This window comes from Oenanthe melanoleuca, chromosome 3, assembly GCF_029582105.1.
Source record: "Oenanthe melanoleuca isolate GR-GAL-2019-014 chromosome 3, OMel1.0, whole genome shotgun sequence".
NCBI classification, from domain to species: Eukaryota; Metazoa; Chordata; class Aves; order Passeriformes; family Muscicapidae; genus Oenanthe; species Oenanthe melanoleuca.
Window position 1 is genome coordinate 88116422 of NC_079336.1, and position 18941 is coordinate 88135362.

General features: G+C 42.8%; 1 protein-coding gene across 1 annotated transcript; it reads left to right on the plus strand.

Moving 5' to 3' along the window:
* Positions 1-3673: 3673 nt before the first annotated feature.
* On the plus strand, positions 3674-18371 carry FLVCR1 (FLVCR heme transporter 1). The gene is made up of 10 exons (XM_056488241.1): positions 3674-4363; positions 7331-7475; positions 8008-8148; positions 8476-8543; positions 8787-8890; positions 9987-10097; positions 10454-10559; positions 10771-10882; positions 11394-11461; positions 12816-18371. Exons 1-10 carry the CDS (start codon positions 3689-3691, stop codon positions 12876-12878), a joined length of 1593 nt encoding a protein of 530 aa, XP_056344216.1. The 5' UTR covers positions 3674-3688; the 3' UTR covers positions 12879-18371.
* The last annotated feature ends 570 nt before the right edge of the window (positions 18372-18941 follow it).

Consider the following 18941-nt stretch of genomic DNA (forward strand, 5'->3'; position numbering starts at 1 on the left):
TTCTACATTCTCCATTTCAGACTCCTGACCTGCCTTCAAGTTTTCCAAAGATGGATTGACTTGTAGGGTTTTCATGGTAGGCTTAGACATAATTTTGAGGTTTGGAGGGAAGACATAATTAGGAATTTATATGACTGAGATAACCTGGCTAGGTGTGTCCAAAAGCTAGTAATATTACTAGCTGAAAGAAACACTCTACAGCTGAGTTTCCTGTATTTTGTGAAATGCCCTAGATTGAAACAAAAAGGCTCCTTCTGAGTAATTTTTTTTGTATAAAGATGCAGTACTTGCAAGATGAAATTTTAGTTTCAAATTAATTGAGAATATACACTCTTCTTTCAATGGCACATATGCTACAGAAGGAACAACAACAGTACTACAAGTAAGTATTTGGCATTTCTAATTGCTTTTTAACCTTTTCCAGCCCAAAAATTTAAGTGTTAGGTCTCTGCCTGACTTTTGGAATTTGGATATAAGGAAGCAATTTTTGTGGAGTGAATTAGTATCACTTACTTCCCAGTGAGGGCCTGATCCATAAGAGGTATTTTGGCCTTTCCACAGCATTCAGGAAAATAGCTTTGTTAATGCTTGGGTATGCATGGGAAATTTCAAGCTCTATTCCAACAGGGTATTCAGGAGAGCCTAAATTTTCAGTTAGAGGGTAAATTTAAATCAGATAGCAGCAATTTTAATCTAAACCCTGTTGTAAACCTTGACATCAGTGTTCTGTTTTTAGCTTTATAAATTGTCCATGAAATGTAGAAATCCAGGGACTCACATTTTAAGTTAACTGCTCCAATGGATGTTTCTCATGGGGTAACTTTCTCTTGCTGGGCAACTTCGTCCTTGGCCCTGTTTTTGAACAAATGGCTATAAATCAGAAGTAGTGTTCGTGAAGCCCATGAAATACAGCAGGAGTCAAATATCAAAGCTTTGCCTTCACGCTGTCAATTTGTTTTGCCATTTCCTTTCTTTTCTAAGAAGGTGCTTCTGGAGATAAACGTCCCCAGGATCCAAATGCATTGGATGTACCTCATGAAAATCAAACTGGTTTGGTTTTACTGAGACCAGTGCAGTGTAGCAAAGATGGATTTGCCTCTGTGCTGATCTGTTGTAAATAAACTTGCTTCTCCCTGGAAGAAGTCTCCTTCTGGGAGTTTGCCTGCATCCACACCCCCTTTCCTTTTCTCTAGAGCTCCCTGGTGTCCAGTTACAGCTTCCCTGCAGGAACACTGAGTGTGCTGAGCCATTGGGTGCACAGGGGACACAGATGATGCTCTGTGGGCATGATGAAACCCAAGATGTGCCAGCCCTTCTTAGTACAGGATGAACTCGAACCTTTCCCCGAGGGGGTTGGCTGGCAGCAGCTCTGCCTGCTGTAAACAGGCAAGGGTGCCACAGCAGGGAAAGGAAGAATGGGAGAACAAAGCCTGTTTTCCTCTGTTTTTAAGGTGTAAATGCTACCTCTGGATAGACTTTTGAGATCATCCAAAATTCAAGGGGAAAATAAGTTAAATGAAGTCAGCTGTAGACCAATGTTTATACTTTTTTCCAAAAGAACAGGAATAATTTAGGATGCTAACACTACATCTATTCCACCCAGCCAAAGTGCCACAGCCCCAAGGGCAATCCACAGGCTGTGCCAGAGATCATGGAGGGCTAGTGCTGCTAGTGCTGCTCAGCTGTGTTTTCAGCATATAATGTATAATATGGATATGCATTCCTAAAGTTAAAGCCAGCTATTCTGTTGCTTTGGTAATGTTTGTTCCAGGTTCCACTATACTTCTTCCTCTTGAGGTCCTGTTTTAAAAAAGCTCCATTGCTACTGTACTTAGCACAAGTCAGGCAGAGGAAGTGAGAGAAATTTACCAAGCATCTGATCTTACAAGGAAAAACTAAAAATAAATCAGGTTGGTTTTCTGGCATGAACAAGAGAGGCAAGAAGGGCCTGAATCTGACATAGGTAACTTTATTTTTAAAGAGCAGATTTCTTGCACACACCTCTTACCTGCAAATTCAGGACTACTTGCAGTAGTCTCTAAAATTCCATGGTGCCTGCAATCATCGCTACTGCTGCTCAGGGAAAGCAAACATAGCCAAATTAATAGCTTGAAGCATGTGTCCATATTATTATCCATACTGTAAATAAGGTCAGGAGCTGTGGCTTACATAGGTCAACTGGTCTTGAGTAAAATACCAACTCCTAATTAGTGAGGCTACTTAAGACTGGTGGCTGAGTGTATCCACAGCCCAGACAGATCTGATTAGGCTCTGACATACCCATGAACAATGCGCAGTGTGTTTTTTGCTGAACACATTCCAAACTATTTCCCAGAGAAATCAGTAAAATACTATTAACATTGTTAGCAAACTTAAATATTTCTGTATTTTCTTATTATGTTTTGGAGAACAATCTGTCTCTTTATTAGGGGACATCAGCAGAATTACAAACTCTGACAAGGGCTGCCAGACACTGCTCTTGTGCAGACAGGAATGGGGCAGGGTTTGGGGGAAGATAGCTCACTGAAGTGCTATCTACCCACCTCTGCACATGAGCCAGACAGCCAGCTTTCTGGGGTATGTGTCAAATCAAATCTCAGAGGCTGAGTGGAAACAGGGAATGTTTTGCCTGAGGCTCTGGAGGCAATGAAGGACTGGGGTGGATGCACACATCCTGATAATGCACTGTACTGTACCCTCTGCTGCAATTTGGGCCTCTGTTCCTGCCCATCTGTCTCTTATCACTTCACTACATTTCTCTGCATCACCACTGCAAAGAGACAAATCGTATTTTGGCCCTGGATTTTCCCAGAGTGAGCTGGAAGTGGTGTCCCTGTGTGTCTCTGGCACAGACTGTGCAGCAGCCGAGGTGCCCTGCCCTGTGCCCAGGAGGAGGAATGAGCCACAGAGCACAGCCTGTGCCCACCCAGCCTCGCCTGGGCTGGGCACGCCAAAACGGTACAGGAGGGAGTTGGTGCTGCTCCTTCCTGGGAGATGTCCTGGGGAATATTTACATCATTACCATCGCCCCGTCGTTCTCATGCAGCCAGCAAAAGTCACACAGCCTTTGTAAGCTCAGTTTAAAAGACTTAGAGAAGTTCGAGTCTGTGTGTGTGTGTTTGTGTGTGCACATATGTATCACTCAGACGGTGGGATCGAAATGGAGCAGGACAGAAGCAGGAGTGCAGGGATTGTGCAGATAAGGAACCCCGAGAAAGATGGACAAAGGAAACGGGAGCAGAGGTGTGAACAAAACAACCACGTCCATCTCCGTTTATCCGCATGCACACACTCCCAGCGCTTTCCAGCAGCCCGGGCCGCAGTCTCGGCTTACGGAACCACCGCGGCCAGGGCAGGCCTCCCGGGGCCGCCTCACGCTCCGCCCGCCGGGCAGGGCCGCGGACCGGGGCCGCCTCACGCTCCGCCCGCCGGGCAGGGCCGTGGGCCCGGGGCCGCCTCACGCTCCGTCTGCCGGGCAGGGCCGCGGACCGGGGCCGCCTCACGCTCCGCCCGCCGGGCAGGGCCGTGGGCCCGGGGCCGCCTCACGCTCCGCCCGCCGGGCAGGGCTGCGGGCCCGGCCCCGGGGCGGGGCGGCGGCGAGCGGGGCCGCAGCCCGGTGACCTTGGCAGGCAGAGCCGGGCTGCGCCCGCCGCCGCCAGCGGGGAAGCTGGGTGGGGAAACGGCCGAGATGGTGGAGGAGAGCGGCGAGGAGGAGGCGGAGGGGGAGAGCGCGGAGATGCCGGCGGCCCCGCTGCAGCGCTGCAATGGCTTCCTGCCCGGCAAGGAGGCGGCGGGCGGCCCCGGCGGGCGGGCGGGCGGCGGCGAGCAGCCGGCCCCGGCAGCGCCGGCGGCTCCGGCAGCCCCGGCGGCCCCGGAGGCCGAGGCGATGCTGGCGGGCGGCGGGCGGCCGGAGGCGCGGCTGGAGACGCGTCTGTCGCGGCGGCGGCTGGCGGTGCTGGCTGTTTTCAGCTGCTACTCGCTGGTGAACGCCTTCCAGTGGATCCAGTACAGCATCCTCAGCAACGTCTTCGCCGGCTTCTACGGTGTGTCCTTCACGCAGATCGACTGGCTGTCGATGGTGTACATGGTGGCCTACGTGCCGCTGATCCTGCCGGCCACCTGGCTGCTGGACGCCCGCGGGCTGCGGCTGACGGCGCTGCTGGGCGCGGGGCTCAACGCGCTGGGCGCCTGGCTCAAGTGCGGCAGCCTGGCCCCGCAGCGCTACCCGCTCACCCTGGCCGCGCAGGCCGTGTGCGCCGTGGCCCAGGTCTTCATCCTGGGGCTGCCCTCCCGCATCGCCTCCGTCTGGTTCGGCCCCACCGAGGTCTCCACCGCCTGCGCCGTGGCTGTGCTGGGCAACCAGGTAGGGCCGCAGGGCAGCGAGAGGGGCTTCGGGGAGGTGGGCTTCCCTGGAGCTCGGCGTCGGGTTAAAAGCGAGGTGCTTGAGTGCGAAAAGGCGTTCTCCAGGATGTGGTGTTGGGTGAGGAAGCGAGGCCGAGCGCCGGGGGATGGGATGCTGAATCCCGGCTGTGCAGGAGCCGCTCCATGTGGCAGCGTGTGGCACTCACACCCTTCCACCAGCTACCGGCAGTACATCAGCCGAGACCCTGCTCTGGTCCTGCTCCACTTCCTCTTTCTCTTGCGTTTTGGCATTTTGGCATCATTTGACTGAATCCACCCCCAGCTGGAGCGGTGTGAACTACGTGAGCTTTCACGAGCAGCCCAGCGACAACACCTGTTGGTTTCTGCTTTTTAAAGTGTGGCCTCTAATTGCCAGTGCCAGTAGTCAATACCCTGGTGACTCGTGAAGTTTTGTGTAACGCTGTGATAGTTCACATCACTGTTGGGAGCTGATAACTGAGTCACGGATTTCCTCAAGCTCCCTGGTCCTGGCCAGTTTCAGAGAGCTGGGGCAGGTGCATCTGAAAGCACAGATGCAGGTATAATACTCTTTCCTCCTATAGCCTTATTCTCATGCCCTGCCACTGTCCCAGCTTTTCTTTCTTTTTTTTTTTTTTTTCCCTCCTGTGGCAAAAATTTGCTAAGATTCAAATCAGCATCACTGGTGCAGGCTGAGGTCATAGGTAGAGTTTGGTTAAGGTAATGGGGGCTTTGGCTTTTATCATGTGAGTCTAATGATTTTATGTTTGTGCACTTTGGATTACGATAGCAGTGACATTAATGTTACATGTTTACAGTTAGGGTGGTAACCTAGCTGATACCTGGCTGTTCACAGTTTTTCCAAAACTTTTTTATTTGCATGGAAGTTTTCCAGTGAACAAGTCAACTGTCCCTTTTGGACTGAAGATTTCAGAAATTGTTAGGTTTTTTCAGCAGTGAGGCAAAAAATTTGGATGTGCATCCTGGTGTCAGGTTAAAGGTTTCTTTGGCAGCTGAATTTCCACTCTTCCTGACATTCACAGTCCTCCCAGTAGCAAGGAGTTACTGGGTTTTCAGTTCTGCAGTAGAGTGTTAAGTGTCCAGCTCGGAGCCTGAAACTGATGCTTCACTTGGATGCTGAGATGTGGGCTTGAAGTGGTGCAGGACAGGAGTGGGAGAGCAGGGATTGTGTGGATGGGAACCACGAGAAAGATGGACAAGGGAAACAGGATCAGGATGTGAAGGAAATAAGCTGTGGTTATTTCTGCAGTGAATTCCCCTCCAGAAGCTAGGACTCAGTGTGCCTGCTGAAGAGCTTCCTGGTAGTGGCTGAATAGAACAACAGAATTTCTCTATTCTCAGGTTTTGCTTCCTTAAAAAGCCCCTAAAAGCTCTCAAAAGCTAGATTGAAGGAGTAGCGAGGTGGGGAGTGAGGCACTTGGAAGTTAGCAGTGATGCTGTCCGTGTATCCCATTGTCCTTCCCTTCTGCATACGCATTCCCGCTGGGTCTCACTGCACTGGGTAATTGCACAAGGTGAACTATGTAACAGAAGAGGTTGCTATAACCCACTCAGCTGTTGGTCATCCCATTGCTTATCAGATACTCTGTGTAACTTCAGAGCTACAGCAAACACTGCCGGCACTGCAGGCAGGGGAGGAACAGAGCAGCTATCAAAAATTAGATCTCACCTCTGAGATGCCGATCTTTTCAGCTGGAACACCAATCCCTGGGAATGCAGCAATGTACCTGCCAAGGGCTGCTAGGAGTGCCACATCTGCACAAGGATTTAGCATCTTGAATGAGGCACACCAAACTCACTGGAACACTTTCTTCTGGCCTTAACCTCTCTAGATGTAAATGCTGGAAAATTTTCCAACTCTGTTGGAGCATGGTGGGTACTGAATTGGCTCCTATTGGGGGACGAGAAAATATACCTAAAGAAGAAAAGTAACTGTGTGCTCAGTTCATGTTTGTAGGGCTCATGCACTGAAGCGTGAGGACAAAAGGAGACAAATTCTTCCTGTCACCACTGGATACTGTGTCAATCTGACGGCCTGGGGAAAAAAGGTAGCAAAACCCTCATCAAGGTATGCACAAAGGGTGCTTTGTGAGCACAGTAGCACACCTCCAATGTGCGTGCTTTCTGATTGTTGGACTTGCTACTCTAACAGTCTTTGGTGCTCTTTTTTCATTTATTTTTACCTAAAATAAATGTTCCAACACTTTAAAATGCCATTTAGTTTTGGGGGAGCAGAAGAGAGAAATTGGAGAATAGTCCAGGACATATTCCTTCAATACATACCCAAAATCTCAGTCCCTGTTTTATGTCTCTTTAATGCAAAATCAGTTGTTACGTTGGAATTTACTCCACGTACAAACTCACTACTACTTCATTCTGTGATTTTTATTTATTCCCTTAGCAACAATTATTTGGTTTGGTCATAATGATATTCCTCTTCTCCTGCTTTTCTCTGCTCTGTCTGTTCTGCAGTAAACCTTGCAGTCAGGCTTTGCTACTGTAGTGGCAGGAGCGTGACATCAAATGAAGGACATTTCTACAAGAGTAGCTGGAATCTTGTGTCATCTCTAGCCTGTCAGTTACAGGATGATCGACACAAATTTATGTTCATGCATGGTACTTCACTTTCCTGTGGAAGATTCTTGTATAAGTGCAAAGATTCTTGTATAAATACTATGTGAAGTGTAAATATGGACACTAAGTGTGGCGTTATAGTTCAATTGAGAAATGAAAAGGTTAAAACCTGAGTTACAGAAGATCTGGTTGTAAAACAACATCGAGAGCAAGTGGCTCAGAAGTGTGATGCTAAAGTTTTATTAATGCTTATTATGATAGCAATTCTGAATTCTACCTGGTAAGACTTTTCACTTCTGTTAATTTTTTATGTTCAGAGGGAAATGATTTTTGGTTTTGTGTTCTTGCTTTACAGCTTGGTACTGCAATTGGCTTTTTGTTGCCACCTGTTTTGGTCCCAAATACACCGAATGATATTGATCTTATGGCACATAACATCAGCATCATGTTCTATGGAACTGCAATAGTATCCACACTTTTGTTCTTCTTAACAGGAGTTGGTAAGTGTTTAAATCACTGGAATTTGCATGCTGGCTATAGGGAGTGTTCACATCTCACTTAAAGCAGCTGACTGCTCACAGTAGTTGAGGTTACAGTTTTTCCAGTTTGTGTTCACTTCCCAGGGTTAAGCAGCAACCATTTCACTCTGTCATGCTTCACATGGGGTGATTTCTTTCAGAATATTTACTTCTCTTAGTTTCTTTGCTGCAAGGACTTATGATATAATGTGAAGTTACTCTGTTAATCTTAAATTTTATGTACAAAGGTCTTGATGTATTCCAGATGAAGTCTGTCTTTGACCGTATTTTGGTAGCAATCAGATGTGACCAAATAACACATCCTTTGTGGCTGTGACTTAGCTCTTCCATGAGAAAATCTAGACTTTTTTTTTTTCATGGAGTTATTAAAACTACAAGTCAATCTTCTGAAATTCATCAAGCCGAAACACTTCCAAAAAGAGAGAAAAAAGAAAAAAATCTTTTTAGTTTGGTAGAGATTAATCAAAAATTGTTCTTTCTTCTTTTTCCCCAGTGTTTGAAGAAAAGCCCAAATACCCTCCCAGTCACTCTCAAGCAGTTCTGCAAACTAAACCTCCTGAGGATTACTCCTACAAGCAATCCATTATTAACTTGTTCAGAAATATTCCATTTATACTTTTGCTAATCAGTTATGGTAAGTGGTGCTATTTTCTTGAGCCTGGCAGAAAGATTCAAATGCGAGCCAGAAGCACATAGAATTTTAATTGTGACGGTTTTTTTATGGGGGAGGAAATGTAAAACTTTTATTTATTTAGTAAACTTTTTATTTACTTTTATTTGCCAGCGCTGGCAAATCTGTAAGGATGTAAAATACCACTTATGGGTCCAGTGATGAGATTTTACCTGTCACATGAAAGGGTTTGTGTTGTGAGTCTTAAACATCAGAAAATTAATTCTTTAGAGTAATAAATCTGCATGGCTGCACCTGGAATGACTGAAGCTTTTTTTCTTGGTACTGCAGGTATTATGACTGGGGCATTTTATTCTGTTTCCACATTATTAAACCAGATGATAGTGACTCATTATGAGGTAAGTTCCTTGGATTTTATCTTTCTCTTTTTCACTGTACATTTGCAGAGGTGATATTTATTTTGTAGGTGTTATGTGTGCTCAGACACTTGGTTTCTTTTATACCTCTGTACAGTTTCTTGTGCCATACAGCTGTGGGAGTCACAGGAATGTTTGTTTGCACTTGTGACTGCCAAGAGGTCTGAACTTGACTCTGAGTGGAAGCAAGTTATTAATGAGCACCATATAAATATTTGTTGAAAGGGAGAAGAAGTGAACGCTGGGAGAATTGGCTTGACACTGGTGGTGGCAGGAATGGTGGGTTCGATTATTTGTGGTTTGTGGCTGGATTACACTAAAACATACAAGTAAGTGTGGGTAGGCATGTGTGGGGTTAGGGGTAGGAGAGTGGTGCCATTGCATTAGGAAAATACTCCAATGTAAGGGCCGAAATGAGCTGCTGATGAAATGAAGTTTGTCCTTGATCTTTTAGTGGCCTTAGATGCAGACAAATTTTTGTGGCTACAGTAAAAACTTGAGACTATTACTGGTTATTGGCCAAAAGAAATGAGGGAGCAGAATGCAAAGATGCAAAGGGATTTGTCATCTGCTCCTGCCTCTTCAGGAGTGGAAGGAGATCACTGCAGGTCGTACATACAGTGGCCAGGTGGCCCAGTGGGCTTCAAAGCATAAACTTACCCTGCATGGTTTTTTACAATGGCCAGATGATGGATTCTCAATATTTTTATGCTACTCCTGATCCCATTAGTAAGTGTTGCATTAATTCAGGGGATTACCATGGAGCAGAACTTTCTTCTGGGTTAGGAGCTCCTGGGTCCATCATCCATGGTGTGGTGCCTTCAGGAGCAAGCACTGTTTGTGATGGAGTAGTTCTCCCCTGTGACTCTTAGTACATTATGTACCTCTACAAGCCTAATGGATGTTAATGATGTAGATTGGCTTTGTTTCTGCATGTGTTTTGGCTTATAAATATGTGCTTTAAGAATTTGGAAGACATCCCTTCTTCCAGATTCAAAGTAAATAGAACACTGCGATGAGATTTGTTTGACTTGCCTCTTGGTAGGCTGACTTCTATTGCTAATAGTGTTGGACTCAGCTGCTCCTGTGTTGATGTATTGTGTAATGGGCAGCACTGCAGAATGGTCAACATAGCAGAGAATTAAAATTGTGTTAAGGTAGTAGTATGTGCTGTGATAGTCCATTTTTTGAGAGTGAGTAAGTGTCCTTAGCCTTAAGTGAAGCAGTCAGATAACCCAGACAATGAAGAGTTCAGGAATGGATATGTGCTCACTGCATGCTAAGTTTGAGGCAGAATTACATAAAGCAAATTTTATAGCTTTAGAATGGCTTGTGCAATGTTCATGTTATCCTTCCATGCTTCAGCAATGTGCTGTGGCCTTCTATTAACAATGCTAATTTGTTGTTGTTGTTGTTGGGTTGCAGGCAAACTACTTTGATTGTTTACATTCTCTCTTTCATTGGATTGCTGGTATTTACCTTCACCCTGGACCTCGGATACCTTATAGTGGTGTTCGTGACTGGAGGAGTGCTTGGGTGAGCAATTAAAGAGCACTACAAGATTTACTGCACTTCTGAAACATATTTAAATGCTTTACCTAGATAATTCTACTGTGTATTCTGTCACCATGACCTCAGCCTATGCCTTTAGCTCACAGTACAGATAGGGTTTCACCTTCTGTTATATCAGAATAAATCTAAAGTAACTCACTTTTCAGTAAATTTCATCTACCGTTTCTATGGACATAAGAGAGGTCTCTATGTGGTCAATTTGTTTGGTTCCAATTCAAAAAGCTGTCTGCATTAGCTAATTAATAATACCATGTGTGTATGTTAGGTTTTCTTACCTGTAATAATAAGAGATGAGATCACACCTTTCTCCTCTTCAACAGGTTCTTCATGACTGGCTATCTTCCACTTGGGTTTGAATTTGCTGTGGAAATTACATATCCAGAGTCTGAAGGCACTTCCTCAGGTCTCCTTAATGCATCAGCACAGGTAACAGCATTTTATTTCTTCAAGTGAAATAATGCTCAGGAGGGTCACTATGCTAGGAAGGCTTTCCTACACTTAGCTAAGTCTCTGTTCTGTTGCTGTAGTAGTGTTTTTTTAAAAATTTGATTTCTATAAGATGTGACCTGGAACTTTTAAAGCTAAAGTGATTACTCTTTTCTGTGTGATCCTGATGAAGTTACTTTTTTGTTTGTAGATATTTGGAATTGTCTTTACACTTGTTCAAGGAAAGCTCACAACAGATTATAGTCCTCGTGCAGGAAACATCTTTCTTTGTGCTTGGATATTTGTGGGCATTATTTTAACAGGTAATTACAAGTGCAGGTAATGATTTCTCTTTAATGTAAAAATGTATATGGTATTAGGATGGTGTTGCTAATATATGGACAGCTATCTGACCCCCATTTCTTTACACATCTTGAATTTGAGACAAATGTCCATCTCCAAAGTGGGGTAAGAAATGGAAACAAATGCATAAATAGAGTCAGTTCGCAGTTTTCCAAATGCAGGAAACTGCTGATGCACTGTGGAACTGTGCCAGTGACTTATTCTTGTTGACTTACAATTGTGCTGAAAGTGCCGAAACTATCAAGCTTTTCTTGAAGTTCTTTTGGTTTAGAAGATTTTATTGTCCTGTCCTGCTTTGTGTGCTTTGTGAGGAGCAAGTTCGAAGTGAGTTCAAGTTGCAAAGAGTGAAGACGGGTATTTGGAAAGTGTGCTGAAAGCAGTTTCTGTGTGCTTGCACTAAACAAACATTTCCCTTGAACTGCATGTCACTGCAAAGGTGTGAGCCAGTTTTCCTTTTCTCTTTTTTTTCAGCCTTAATAAAATCAGATTTGAGAAGACACAATGTGAATTCAGGGATTATGAACTTGGACGTTAAAGCTGTAAGTGGTAACTCTTTTACCATGATTGCATTACCAGCCTGAATGTTTGACTTCTACTGGCATAACAATAACAGCTGCAAGAGTAATTGACAAAATCTTATGAATGATTCCATGCTGGTTTTGAGCAACAGAGCCACATAGGATGCTGCCCTCACATATCTGGTTTTTTCCTTAACTCCCTTGAAAAAACTGAAAAAAACCTGCTCTCAGATTTTTTTTTTTTTAAATATTTGAATTTTAAGTGGCTAATAGTATAATTTTATTGCTTGAATCTTGCTTTTTCATAGTAGCAGGGTACATTGTAAATTGTGAAGCCTTTTTGTTTATTAGGTTATGAGGCCATCCTATAGACTATGTATTTTATTTAAAATGCCTGCAGTCCCTTCAGATGAAGTCAGTGTCTGATAAACAGAAGCCATGCTGGAGTTTCTATACAGTGCTGCATAAAGAGCTGGGTTTGTTCTTCTGCTGATGCTCTCAATTTAAATGAAGAGTGAGCACAGCATTTTCTGATGATCATAAGGTTCCACGTTTCAGCAGCTTTTCCTAACTACTACAGTTATTAGTAGAAATAAAGCTCTCAGTGGAACATTTTTTCAGTGCTGTGGGTTTTTGATTGTTTGGATCAAGATGTGAGACAGCTTTTTGGAGTCAGACATTGCAAGATCCTCTGCCATGCTTCTTTTGTGTAGGTGTCTTGTGTACCCAGCAGTTTTTGATCATCTGTGGCCAACTGCACATGTTAGTGTGAGGTTCAGAAACTTCTGAGCTGGTGCTGTCTGAGCTAAGTTGAACCTGAAACCTGAGCAGCTGCCTGTGCTCAGTGTGGCACCCTGTGGGTTTCCCAGCTGGGGCTCTCTGGGGCTGTGCATGACTCATCTGCTTTCCATAATCACCTTGTTAATTAGCCTAGATCGATCGACACACAGCTTCATTCATATTAGCCATGGTGTAAGAAAAGCTGCAGTCCTTGCCCTGGCGTTGTCATGCATGATTGAGATCTGCCTGTGTTAATAATGTGCAGTATCACTTTGATACTGAACCTTCATCAAGATTCTACTGTGGTTAAATGCCACGGAGAAAAAATTGGGAAGTTAATCTTCATGTGACAATTATTTATATGCAGTAAATATATATTTTAGAGTTATACTGAGAAACTAAATTCTATATTTGGTCCTTTTTATTACAAAAAGAAGGGAAAATAGGGTTTTATATAATTGTTTAATTGGGCTAATTAACTACATATACTGGAGCCTAACCTAATAATTACCCAAGAATACTGAGTTTGAGAATAATCCTGTTGCATAACAGCTTAATTCCTGTTTTGTTTTTATTCTTTTATCTCCCTCTTCAGGTACCAGTTGACAGTCCTGTAGATCCTGAAAGCACTGCTTTAAAGATTCAGTCAGCTTTATAAAGCTGGAGGAAGGTGACTTAGAAACGCACAAGTTTGGTTACATATGGAACAAAATGATCTAGAGTAATCACTGGATTTTTGTGTATGAGTAGTAAAATGTGTTTGTGTTTGTTGATATTGGTGGTAGTTGTGTGTTGGAAGCTATGAAGATGCTCAGTTCATTTTGCCCAAGATGCAAACAATTCATCTTTGTATGGAATATTTATTTTAACGTTTTCAAGTTTTGCAGTTTCATTAGTAAAGAACTGTGTGAACACTCTCCACGGTAGGGAGATACGTGCATTCAGGATGCATACTTGAAAAAAATCAGGAATCTTGAAGTACAGTTGTCATGATCAGAAGTATCTAATCTTTTCTTGTTCAGTCTTGCTGGTGCTTTTGAAAAGTCAAAGAGTGGGGAGATGCACAGCAGGAGGATGTTCAAGAGTTCATTTTTTATTTTAAATGTATCTGTATTTGAATATAAGCCAATGATTCCTTCTGGAAAAGTGATAGCACAATACTGAAAACAAGAGATGACGTGTGTGTTTCATACTGGCATCTGACATTTCTTTTGCCTTGAAACTTCTTTATAGGTATCAGAAGGCAGATAAGAGACAACACTGTTTCTATAGCTTCATTGTAGCATTTCTGGGGAGATTTAAAGTTTCTCACTAGATAAATTGGAGAAAAAACATCTCTTATTAAATACAGTAAAAAGGAGAACAAAGGCCTTTGATATCTCTATTGTGAAATATTTATAAGCAATGGAACACTACCACACAAGTTTCCTCCATGGAATATTTTGAATGCTTTCTCAATTAAAGAGAGAGGAGTATGTGTTTACAAAGAGCCAGTGCCTTTACTTTGTAAAGAAGATCCCTGCCTCATCTTGAGTTTAATCAGTGCTGCTGAAGAAATTCCATTTTGTGTGTTAAACCTCTGAGTATTTGTATTTGGAGTACCAGAAAACACGGTCTGTCCTTTTTATGAACTGTATTACTTGTCTCGTGAAATTCCTGTGCTTGTGTAACTTAAATCATGTCTTTTGAAGTTAAAAGCTGTAAGGATGAATGTCAGCAAAATAGTGATATTTTCACTCTCTCTGATCAAATATTTTTTTTATACCATCTTAGCTGCAAAAGGAGCAGACTTTATTAACAGCAACTTTTTGTTACTTCGTTTTTCTATATTTGGGATTGGGGTTTCTTGCTGCAGTGCTTTGGAAAGTTTTCTCCTTTACCTTGTGCTCTATCTACACACCCACAGAACTGATAGCACTACAATAATGCTATTGCTGAGAAAGTCAGACCTGGGTTAGTGGCCTTTTGGAAATACTTAATTTTTAGCTCAACAAACTGAGCCTGCAAGTTTAGTGCCATCAGTGATGCTGTGTCTTTGAGTTGCCACAGATACAGTGCCATCCAGAAGGTGGAATCTTACTCAAAGTTTTGATTGCTACAGTTGGAGATGAGGAATTATTTAACTCTGTGCTGGTTTCAGCTGGGCTAGTTAATTTTCTTCACAGTGGCTGGCATGGGGCTGTGTTTTGGATTTGTGCTGAGCACAGGGTTGATAATACAGAGATGTTTGTATCATTGCTGAGCAGGGTTTACACAGAGCCAAGGCCTTTTCTGCTTTTCATACGTCAGAAAAGGCAGGGAACTTGGGAATGCATGGGATGTTGGGAGGAGACACAGCCAGGACAGGTGATCCCAACTGACCAAAGGGATATTCCAGACCATGTGACATCAATGTACGCAGTGCAGGGCAGAAGGAGGAAGGAGGAATGTTTGGAGTGATGTGTTTTCTTCCAAGTAGCCATTGCACTTGATGGGGATGGCTGAACACCTGCTTGCCCATGGGAAGCAGTGAATTAATTCCTTGTTTTTCTTTGCTTGTGTGTGTGGCTTCTGCTTTCCCTATTAAGCAGTCATTATCTCAACCTGTGAGTTTTCCACCTTTTACCCTTCTGATCCATCCTCAATCCCATTGGTGGGGAAGGAAGCGAGCAATCAGCTGCCTGGGGCTTGGTGGATAGCTGGGCTTAAACAACAGCAAACTCCAAGATAGTCTCTAAGTACAATAAATATCATTAAAAGCTTTTCTTATTTCACTGTAGACTCAGGAAAATCCTTTTGTATAAAAAAGGCCCTGAAAACCTATCTTTCTAAGCTTAGCCTCTAAATGTGATGATCCTGATTTAAACATTTTGTATGATAAATGCTTTAGACAGGGGAAGACCTATCAGAATAACCTAAGCATGCTTGGAACACTTGCCTTGCCAAAAAGGGTTCATGTCCCTTTGCCAGGTCCAATGCTAGGGAGAAAATGGCCAGGCCTTGCTGCTCCTGGAGAGGTGAACTCTAGAACAGTCCACTTCCACTGCTGAAGTAGCTGAATATTGGAAAAGTAACTCTTGGTATTCAAATGGCAGGCAAGGGTACAGGAGTGAAAGTAGAGATGCTTTCATTGTGTCAATCCTTGACACTGAAGCTGCCCCATTAAGGGATGTACACGTTTTCAGTCTGAGTGAGAAAAGTGAAAGTTTCTGCCTTGTGACATACAAGGGTGGCTTTTCCCTTTGGAAAAATGATAATAACATGTGCCAAAACCTATATATGTTTTTCAGCAAGATACAGATACAGAAAATATTTATGTTCGTGGCCCATGGTTGCTTTGACTTTTGGTGTTGCAAAATCTTAACAAGATAATATTTTTGTAGTTTTGGGTAATTGTTTTCAAATGTCCAGTAGAAAGTCTTTGGCAGTATCCAGGCTGTTTGCTGACCTGTTCAGTACATGCTGTTCAGAATAAAAGACTGAGTATTTTTCTTTCTTTCTTAAAATTTATTTTTCAATTCCTTTCTTCACTATTAGTTTCCAGTTCCTTTAGTTATGTTCAACTGATTATGGAAAAAATATTCTAGTTCTGGCTCCTGGTGTTTTTTATCTTCTGCCAAATTCCTTGGCTACCTTCTGCAAAGGTTGAAACAAGATTGTGGCTTGCTGGAAACCCTGTTGGGTCCCTGCAAAGAAAATATTCCTAATAATGGAGGCTTAATTACATCTTGGATTTAATATTCCCCTTCTAAAAGGAGCTTGAAAGTTGGAAACCTTTAAGCTATTTTCAGGCAATGATAAAGTTTTTAAATGAAAGGCTCAGCAGCAGAATAAAGAGCAGAAAAAGAGCAAATCAGTATTTTTTATGCAATAGTCTTATAATCTGCCAAGAAATTAAGGTTCTAGCTCATGGCAGAAATAAATTTGGAGTAGTTGAGGCTTTGTGGTTTTTGCTTTTAATATTTGGGTTATAGCAGACAACATCCACTCAATCATAGATTGTTAAGAGGTTAGAATGGATCTTAAAGACCATCTGGTCCCAACCCACCTGCCATGGGCGGGGACATCTCCCACTGGACCAGGTTGCTAAAGGCTCTATCCAACCTGGCCTTGAACACTGCCAGGATTGGAGTGTCCACAACCTGCCTGGGCAATGTGTTCCAGTGTCTTATCGTCCTCACTGTGAAAAATTTATTCCTGATATCTAAATTAAATTTCCTCTCTTTCAGTTTGTACCCATTCCCTCTTGTCCTATCACTGCAATTCCTGACAAAAAGTCCCTCTCACTTCCCTGTAGTCCTTCTTCAGATACTGGAAGGTGCCTTCTTAGCCTGGAAATTCCACATGCATCTGGAATTGGAAATCGGGTTTCTGACTCAGCCTTGAGATCTGGGCTCAGCCCCCAAGGAAGAGTACAGTTGGGGGCTAAAAATCCTAACTGTTTAAAAAGGTAGTTGTATCATGAATGGAATTGCATATCAACTAGGAAAGGATGTTTCTAGGTGTAAGAAACCAAGTGAGAGGTAGGATCCCAATCCCATGCATCAACTTTGTTTTTCAATTTACTTTTTTTCAAGGGTTTCGGGTGAGCTCGTGAGGATGTAAGAGAACACACACAGAGGGGAGCATAAAGAAGGGGACTGCCCCAAGTTCCCAGGAGCCCAGCAGGTTGTGCAGTTGATAACTTTCAACTACAAAATTCAGAGATTAGCCTTAAAATTTGTTCTTATCTCAGTGTTTCTTCCCAGTCACGTTAAACTGGTAATTTCAGTGGAAGAGACTCAGATAACATTGACACATTTTTATTTAGGATTCCTAGCACAGCCTTAAACCGCTCATTTCTGTTGGCAGAGTGTGAAAATACCAGACCTGTAGGGTATAGTCTGGAATTGCTGGTAGGTAAGTCCCTCAGAACAAGTATTTGTAGATGGGTGCTTGTGTTTAGTAACATCTCTTCTTATTGCTAAATGCCCATGTTTTGCAAGGAAGAAAGAACAAGGGAAGAAATAGCAAAAATACCTATGAATAGTTTTAGATTAATAGTGATGCTGTGAGAGGCTGCCTAGAACAGAGGCTAGACAGTGTTAAAGGAATAAAGTAAGTATTTATTAAAAGGCCTTCAAAAGAAACACCTTGGACAATACAAGAGCCTGGCCAAGCCTACACCCAAGATGCACCATGGGTCACATGTTTTCACACTTTTAGAAGTTTTGGTCCATTTACATGTTGTGGTTAATTTTCCAAGAACAGCTTCAGGTTGTGAAGTCCCATCCTCCCAGATTGCTCTCCTCAATTCACTGCTGTTTACACTTTTTGGGCCCAAAGCTGCAAGGGTGTCTTTGGTTCTCAAGCTGGAAAAGGATTGTTTTGTCTACTGTGAAGAGAATTTGCTAACACTTTATGTGAAGTTAAGAGTCACATACCAATGGAGTACAGAATCTGGAAAATATGAAAGCTAAAACTTAAGGCATCAATAAGGCTTTTCTAACTTCAGCCTCTTGGTCATCTCTTTTGTTCAAGGCAGTCTGTTGTTTCAGAGACAATCAGTGGAGTGTGTAGTTAGATCTGCCAGCCCATCTTGCTTAACGAAGAAATGGTTTTTTCATAAATATTTGGACTACCTTGTGCATCTACAACCAAGTGAAATTGGGTTAAGCTGTAAATATTTGTTTTCCTTTTCCATTTTGTGAACTCACTGGTTTTCCTGTGTGAATGGGAGTGTGTGTGACCTTCACAGTTGTTGTCTTTCAATATATGTATGTATCTCGAGTATTACAGGCTATTAATTTTTCATGCAGCCCAAGCTGTCACTGTACACAATAATATGTGATTGCCTCCAACCCCCCATTTGGTCTGAAGTCTGTGAAGAGAGAGAAGTGATGCTAATGCAGGAACTAAAATGAATTAAGCAAAAAAATTTCCTAAGATAAATGTATTTCTGTGTAAGACCCATGCTATTTACTGCTCATGTCTTTGTTCTACTCATGAAGATAACAAGTATGTTCTGCTGTAATATTTTGGTTTTGTTAGTGTCCAATTCCTTATTTCAAGAGAAAATTAAAAGTTCTCAATGAATATTCTCAGATTGCAATACTGTACGTATGTGTATATGTGGATGGTATCATTCCTTACTGTTGTATGTTACTAATAAAGTGTAGAATGCCTAAATTGATTGGAGCCAAGAGTAACATTTTTGATAGCTGCTAATCTAAAAGTGATCTTTTTCTTTGCTTAGAACCTGCCTTTTAATGTAGGAAAATGTATAAGAGCAGAGCAAACACAAGCTTTGTGTCATAAAGCAATACCAATATGCGGTTCAGCACTGGATTGAACTTTCAGGTGGGTCTCCTTCATTTTACAACCAGTACTACAAGGTCATGTTCCTCTTATGGTACCTTTATGAAAGCTGCAGGCAATATCCCCATTTAGCACTGTAATTTAAACATTCCCACAGCTAGAAAGGAACACTCCCAGAAAATTATTGCCTTAAAGTTTCTTGGATGGGGTTGGTGTTTTTTTTTTTCTTTTTTCTGGTCGGTCGTTCAAAGAAAACACTGGAAAGCTCATCAGGTAAATGGGAGATGTGAAGCCACCCTGACTATGATTAGCCAGACAATCATTTCTCTAGCTGGGAGGAAGCCCTGTGATCCAAAGCTAGCAAGTACTACCCCTTCCAGAAAGTGATATGGTTTATATGGATAAAATAGGCAGATGCCTAACAGTCCAGCTGCTTCCTGGGCTG

Coding starts and splice junctions, on each gene's coding strand:
- FLVCR1 (XM_056488241.1), top strand. CDS start 3,689: ATGGTGGAGGAGAGCGGCGAGGAGGAGGCGGAGGGGGAGAGCGCGGAG. Junction 8,149..8,475: donor ACTTTTGCTAATCAGTTATG/GTAAGTGGTGCT, acceptor TTGGTACTGCAG/GTATTATGACTGGGGCATTT. Junction 11,462..12,815: donor TGAACTTGGACGTTAAAGCT/GTAAGTGGTAAC, acceptor CTCCCTCTTCAG/GTACCAGTTGACAGTCCTGT.